The sequence below is a fragment of the Pygocentrus nattereri genome, chromosome 6 (genome assembly GCF_015220715.1).
Source record: "Pygocentrus nattereri isolate fPygNat1 chromosome 6, fPygNat1.pri, whole genome shotgun sequence".
Classification (NCBI taxonomy): domain Eukaryota; kingdom Metazoa; phylum Chordata; class Actinopteri; order Characiformes; family Serrasalmidae; genus Pygocentrus; species Pygocentrus nattereri.
The window spans coordinates 20,436,296-20,443,400 of NC_051216.1; the positions used below are offsets into that span (position 1 = coordinate 20,436,296).

Here is a 7,105-nt window from a genome sequence, read left to right on the forward strand (position 1 = left end):
CTTCCGGTCACAGGGCCAGATCCCTAACCTCCAGCCCACGACTGCCCCATGTGATGCTGTAACACTTTGTGATGGCGCTTTGTGATCTGAACCTGTTTAGATTTGAGTGCTCAGAGAGAACTAAATACTGTATGAATAATAATTATGGAATGAAGGCCAAGAAATGATGCTGGATCAGCACTTGCTCTTCAGTATTTTAGTGATAAATTACACCTACCCCCACCCCCTTCTGTATTTGTAGGCAAAGAGGAAGAAGAAGGAGGAGGCTGCCAATGCAAAGATACAAGAAGCTGAAAAACGAATAAAGGTCAGTAACATATAAGGGAGGTCTCTTTCGTCCCTGATGTGTGAGAGCGGTTAATGAGCTGCTCTCCTAGTCTTTATCTCTTGGTGTATAAATATAGGGCTTGTCATTTATAGCTTCAGACATGATGAGCAGACCTGTTCAGTATTAAAGACCACCTGGGCTAGTGCTGTCCTGTGTTTTAGTATTTCTGTTTCATTACTCAGGGATACAGTCCCTCCACTGCTACCATGCAGATCTCTGCCAATCAAGGGATTTCATAATGCAAATAGATGTAGAAATTTCACCTTTTTTTTTTTTTTTTTTTTTTTGCTGTTTCTTTCTCTCTGAGTACACTTATTTATTTGTACAGGAGAAGGAACTTCGCAGGCAGCAGGCCATGATTCTGAAGCACCAGGTATGCATCATCAGCCTGCGCCTCAAAATGTCACTCAGTCGTCAATAATTCAGCTTCTGTCTGCTGGAGAAGGGCTTAATCAGAAACACTGTAGCATCTCTCCAACACTCATCTTTCATAACTATTTACTCTTTAAATGTTTAGGATACCGCTGGCTTTGGGGAATTGCTCATGAAAGTGGTTTACTGAACTGTAATTTTGTTTTTTCTGTCTTAATCCTTTGCCAACTCTTTCTGGCAGGAGTTGGAGAGGCATAGACTAGATATGGTATGGGTATGTTTACTTTTGTACCTCTGCTACCATGTTGTGACTTGGTTGTGATGTGGTTGTCTAGTGTATTGTGTATGGAGGCTGCTGTCACCCCTACATTTCCTTTGCATGGCTCTCAATGCATCTTGTACTCTGTTCCAGGGAGAGAGAAATATCATACATACAAATATAAAAATGACTAACTTGAATTTTCACATTAAATTGATCCATATTTGGTATTATTTTTGATTTATATGATTTGGTTTGCTCAGGCAGTGAGCTTCACTGTCAGCTACATACATACACACACACACACACACACTATCAGCAGTTTTGCCTTATTTACAGTTAACATTCTTTTGTTATTCTTTAACACACAATACACAATTGTACAATAAGGATTTAAAAATTGCAAACTACAAACTTATTTGCCCATTTTTCATTCAATATTTTAAAAACATCTGTGAACAAGGTGTGAACAAAAGAATAATAATGTTAATCTGTTTAAATTATTTTTGTCAAATGATCTGTCCTGTATTCTGAATATTTTTTATTGTTATGTGTTTCTCAATGCTATACAGTAATTTTAGGGATCTGTTTTATAATTCTGAATCTAATCCAATCTAAAATTTTTATTTATAGATTTTAGTATTTTACTAATGTGTTTAAACCTGTGAAGTTCTACATAATTGGCATATTAAAACCATTTTATATACTTCTCTGAAACCAGTTTGGTTTTATCATATAAACTTTTGAACAGGAATTTTAAAAAATGTAGTGTGTTAATATAGTGCCACTAGTGGGCATGTTTGACTGTATATAGTTTCAACTGACCATGATTCTCCTAGGCAACTGCATCTTGTTTAAATGTGTTTTTGTGGAAAGGCACAGTACTGTCAGCAGAGGATGCTTCCACTTGTTCTCGCTCCCTTGTTCAGCTTGCTGTGCTCTAAAGGACAGTGCTTAGCAGTCTCCAGTTTAATGAATAACACTTGTCTGAACTTAACACAGTTCCTTCTTTTCATTTTTAGTGGCAAATGTTGAGGAACTGACCAGTAAGGGCTTTGCAGATACTGACGCATTTTTCCAAATCAGCAATACTGACTCAAACTTAATCCTTGCACTGCGCTGTGTGTAGCATCTGCCTGCTGCCTCTCTCCTTTTTGTTTGTTTGACTTGATTTTGCTTTCTTAATCATGACTAAATCATCTCGAAATAGGCCACTTTGTTTTTCGCTTATATGTTTGTTACGCATTGTACCAAGGTCAAGCCTTACTGGTTTACTTATATTTTATCTTTCTCTGTGTGTGGATGTGTGTGTGGTGTTGTAGGAGCGAGAGAGACGAAGGCAGCACATGCTGCTTATGAAAGCCATGGAGGCTCGGAAGAAAGCAGAGGTATGCATGGCTCTACAAAGTGCTTTATGAGTTTCTGTCATGGGGTACAGTGTCAGTCTGTAATACTGTAAAACTACAAGGACATTCCTGCTTATTCAACACATTTTCTGCATAATTCAGACATTGAGATGTAAACCAAAGTCTTTCAGAGAGGTCTGAAGTTTTGCACTGTAGAGAAAACCCTGCCTCTGATTTTCTTCAGGGGTTGTGGTGTCTACAGTGCGAATGTAGCCATTTTATCTACTATCCAAAAATCTGTGAACCTACATGCGATGTCAATAAAAGTAAATTAATGATAAAAATTAATTCTTTAGGCATTACTTTACAGCACAACCCATTCATGTACTTCACCATAAATAGACAAAAAATTGCATATTGTACCATGATCTTATCCCAAAACGTAATCATTGTCTCAGGTATTTAGAATAATTTAGAGCTTAAATGTTTTAGACATCTGATTCCTATTTTATATTCCTATAATTCCTGTTATAATTTCTCTAGAATGGGGTATTCACACCACACTGCTCTGAATAACATTTACATCTTCACAGTTTAATTAAGCAAAAATTTGGTGGAATTTCCCTTTAGAGGGAGGAAAGTGTTACTAATGTGAGTTACGATAGGTAAAATACCAATTTCTCATAAGTCTTCCTGCCTCACTTAATGCCTGTCTCTGTTAGTGTATCTCTCTGTCGCACTCAGTCTTACACGCTTTCCTTTATTTTGGACTGTGCATAAGTGCCTGAATGCATCTGTTGAGTAACTCCTAGTTAAAGTAATATTTCAAAGAGTAATAGCTCCCACTGCACTGTGCGCTAGTCGATGCCACACACTGCTCACTGCCCTCTGCTATGGCTACAGGAGAGAGAACGCCTGAAGCAGGAGAAGAGAGATGAGAAACGCTTAAACAAAGAACGCAAACTGGAGCTGAGGAGGCTGGAGCTGGAGATGGCCAAGGAACTAAACAAACCCAATGAAGATCTGTCTCTGGCAGATCAAAAGGTAATTATATACCTCAAGACATATGAAGGAAGACATTTCACCATAATATAGGAATACATTCCTTCGCAAAGGAATATAAGATTATATTCCCCGGTCATCTGGGAATTCTTATTACACTTATCACAAATCTGCTTAAAGGTTTTAGGACTGTTGGGCCTGTTTTAAAAAAAAAAAAAAAAAAAAAAAAAGACGATGTTTCTAACTTTGATACAAATATGATTGTAAGCATTCTTTATCACATTACCTGATGTATATGTAGTACAAGCTTTATCAGGCTGTTACACTTGGATGTAGAGCTCAGCACTGCCATCTAATGGTCATACAATTGTATTAAAAAGTTTATGCACCCTTGGCCAAATGACACATTTTGCTGATTTTTGAGGTGAAAAACACAACCTCTGCAGCAAACTATTTAGTAAAAAATATATTTTATGCAAATGTTAATATACAATCACTTTATATCTGATTGACTTAAATAGAAGTCAGTAGGAAAGAATAAAGTCTATAACCGTAGCTGTTCATTTTGTTTCTGTGGGTGTGTCTTGACAAGTGATACTTAGCCTTTCTGTCTATCCCTCCGTTTGTAGCCTCTGCCAGAACTGTCCCGGTTGCCAGGGCTGCTCTTGCCGGGTAGCTGTTTTGCAGACTGTCTGATGGTGATGCAGTTCCTCCGCTGCTTTGGGAAGGTGTTGGGCTTGGACAGCAGCACTGAATTACCCACACTGCACATGCTACAGTCTGGACTGCTGAACCTGGGCCCCAGTGTAGCACATCTGCAGGACCTGCTCGTACGTCTGCTCTCTGCTGCAGTGTGTGACCCCGGCCTTCCTCCAGGACACAGAGTGAGGAACACATCCATACACAGTCACTCAAAAACACATGATATCTACCTTAGTATGATGCTGACTCAAATGTTCTCTGCCCACACACATGGAAAGTTGGTGGTCAGTTCCTTCAGTTTTTCATTCTGTGTATTCACAGTGGAATGTACTTCTCTGTCTGGAAAGATGATGAAATGAGTGCAGACCTCTACAGACCATCTTCTGCTCAGAGAGCTTAACATCCATTTTTGTTGTAAAAATATAGTCATCTCTTTTCCCAGACGTTAATCAGAAGTATTTCCCCTCTGTATCTGCTCAAAGTTTTAATTGTGCCCTACATTCTAATCTTAAAACTCCTTTGAGAAATGACACAAATGTATATTTTTGGAAACTGCGGTCCTTCTCTTTAGGACAAAAATCTGATATAGTTTATCTTTTGCTTATCCATATTTATTTAAGAATATACTTTTTTTTTTTTATGTCACTTTATGCATGTTTTATGGTAGGCTAAAACTGCTCTTGGTGAGCACCTATCCAGTGTGGGGATAAATCGGGAGAACGTGTCTGAGATTCTACAGATCTACATGGCTGCTCACTGCAGTCAGACTGAACTGCTCCCACTCGTGGAGAGCCTGAAGACCAAAGCCTTCCAAGCCCACACTCCTGTTCAGAAAGCCTCCATACTGGCCTTCCTGGTCAATGAGCTGGCCTGCAGCAAGAACGTGGTCACGTAAGCCCCTCCTCATTCATAAATACAGTAATAACGAAGAGTGAACCTTGATCTTGAAAGTTGAACATTGATGTACTGTTCCATTTCCCATTATGTTCTCTGCTCTTTCTGCAGTGAAATTGACAAAAATATTGACCATATGACAAACCTACGGCGAGAAAAATGGGTCATTGAGGGTAGCCTTCGCAAGTAAGTAGCCCATTGACGTAGCCCTCATTTTGATAGATTACAAATACTGATTTATTACAGAGTCTTGACAAGATGACTGCTAAGGTAAGTGTGTGTGTGTGTGTGTGTGTGTGTCTTTCTGTGTGTATAGGCTAAGAAGTATCTATGCTAAGCGGACAGGGAAGCGTGAGAGCAGTGTAGGAAATGAGGAGACCCATGTTCTGGGGACCCCCAGCTCTGGCCGCAAGCGCAAAAGAAAAACATCTGCTAGTGAGGATGATGATGATGAGGATGATGACACTGATGAGGGAGAGTTGGAAGATGATGAAGAAGAAGAGGGTCTGAAGAAAGGAAAGAGAACAGAGACATTTGAGGAAGAGGTATGCACTAGTATCTGTTAACATCTGTTTTAAACATCAATTTGGGGTTCCAGTGCAATATTATAGACTGGCTGTGTTTTGCAGGATGATGGGGATCAAACAGACAGTGTGGAAGAGCTAGAGAGAAAGATTGAGAAATTAACTAAGGTAAAAAAAAAAAAATTCTCTGTTTTGACCAATCATATTTTTCTGAAATAACCACCTGCCAAAGCTGCTGTATGTATTGTTCATTGGTAGTTAGGATGGTTTTAATGCCGCAAAGGCTTTCTGAAATGTTTTGTACTAATTGACTTAGATGTACCATCTAGTATCTTGTGTTGGATAAAAGCTTATATGCACTGACTATGTAAATAATCACCTGTCAACACATTTATCCTTTAAACATGAATGTTCATATGATCATACATTGAGAACAGGCAGATGTTTTTAAGCAAATTTTTCCAGTTACATTTTTAACAGAATTACAGAGCTACTTGGAGTATAGAAGTAAGAGGATTGGAAAACAATAGATGATTTTAATGGCAAGTATTTTGTCTTCCATAGCAACAGAGTCAGATCCGCCGTAAACTTTTTGAGTCATCACACTCTTTGCGCTCAATGATGTTCGGACAGGACCGCTATAAGAGGCGCTACTGGGTCCTGCCCCAGTGTGGAGGTGTGTTTATTGAGGGCATGGAGAGTGGAGAAGGTGAGCCTCACATGGATGTTATTTTGAATACATTTTCACTTACAAACCACTGCCTTTATATAATCTGAGAAGGGGCCTCATGACTGGTGGTGGTTCTGTTTGCTTGCTCAGGGCCAGAGGAGCTTCAGAGAGAGAGGGATAGGTTGCAGAATGCTCAGCACATCCAGGTGAAAGAGGAGCCCATGGAGGTGCCTGCTGACAAACCACCCTGTGCCAGCCCGGATGTGAAGCGTGAAGTTTTCTCTCCGGGCCCAAAACAGGAGAAGGACTCGCTCAACCTGTTCCTGCAGAAGCCAGGATCCTTTTCCAAGCTCAGCAAACTGTTGGAGGTAGCAAAGCTGTCCCCTGAGCCCAGCAACCACACCCAAGGCCCCCTGCCCTTTGTTGGACACTTGCTTACAAATACTCAGGCTACGTTACCCAATAGCTTCTCTTCCACCTCAACACAGGGCATTAAATCTGAACTCAGTGCTCCTCTACTAAGCCCTGCCTACCTTGGCAACCTGCAGCAGCAGCTCCACAGCGACCAACTCTACAGGACTCTGACAGAAAAAAATGCTCACTGGTTTAGCCTGCTGCCACGTTCGCCGTGTGATAACTCCTCTCTGGCAGCCAGTCCCACCCCTCCACCATCATCGTCTTCCCCTGAACCTTGTAGTGCCAAACCACAATCAACCATCGACAGCAACACCACTACAACACAGCCCCACTCCTCTCTCTCATCCAACAGCAACCACTCAGCTTCCAACACCAGGACTCAGTCCCCCTCCTGCCTCTCCAACAACATCAGTCGGCACATCTTAACTACCAGCCCCTTCCCATTAGCTGGACTGCAGGTGTGTATGTGGTATTATTTATGTGTCCATCCTTTAACAAAATGTGATGCGTTTTGCATCAAATATTAGAACACCTTGCTTTTCAAAATGTTTTAAAGGAATATTTTGGTGAAAAATCTGATTTACACATTTT

General features: G+C 40.4%; 1 protein-coding gene across 8 annotated transcripts in view; it reads left to right on the plus strand.

Annotated features, from left to right (window-relative positions):
* LOC108424326 (bromodomain adjacent to zinc finger domain protein 2B) overlaps positions 1-7,105 on the plus strand; it is a 79,588-nt gene that overhangs the window by 61,972 nt on the left and 10,511 nt on the right. For 3 of the 8 annotated variants that reach the window (XM_017692268.2, XM_017692263.2, XM_017692267.2), the window contains exons 18-29: positions 242-307; positions 657-701; positions 942-974; positions 2,282-2,347; positions 3,209-3,349; positions 3,937-4,191; positions 4,677-4,900; positions 5,015-5,089; positions 5,220-5,448; positions 5,533-5,595; positions 5,992-6,136; positions 6,248-6,972. In XM_017692268.2, coding sequence (XP_017547757.1) covers positions 242-307; positions 657-701; positions 942-974; positions 2,282-2,347; positions 3,209-3,349; positions 3,937-4,191; positions 4,677-4,900; positions 5,015-5,089; positions 5,220-5,448; positions 5,533-5,595; positions 5,992-6,136; positions 6,248-6,972 — 2,067 coding nt within the window. The remainder of the gene's footprint in view (positions 1-241; positions 308-656; positions 702-941; positions 975-2,281; positions 2,348-3,208; positions 3,350-3,936; positions 4,192-4,676; positions 4,901-5,014; positions 5,090-5,219; positions 5,449-5,532; positions 5,596-5,991; positions 6,137-6,247; positions 6,973-7,105) is intronic. The other 5 variants (XM_037539214.1, XM_017692264.2, XM_017692269.2 and 2 more) reach the window with 3 other exon arrangements.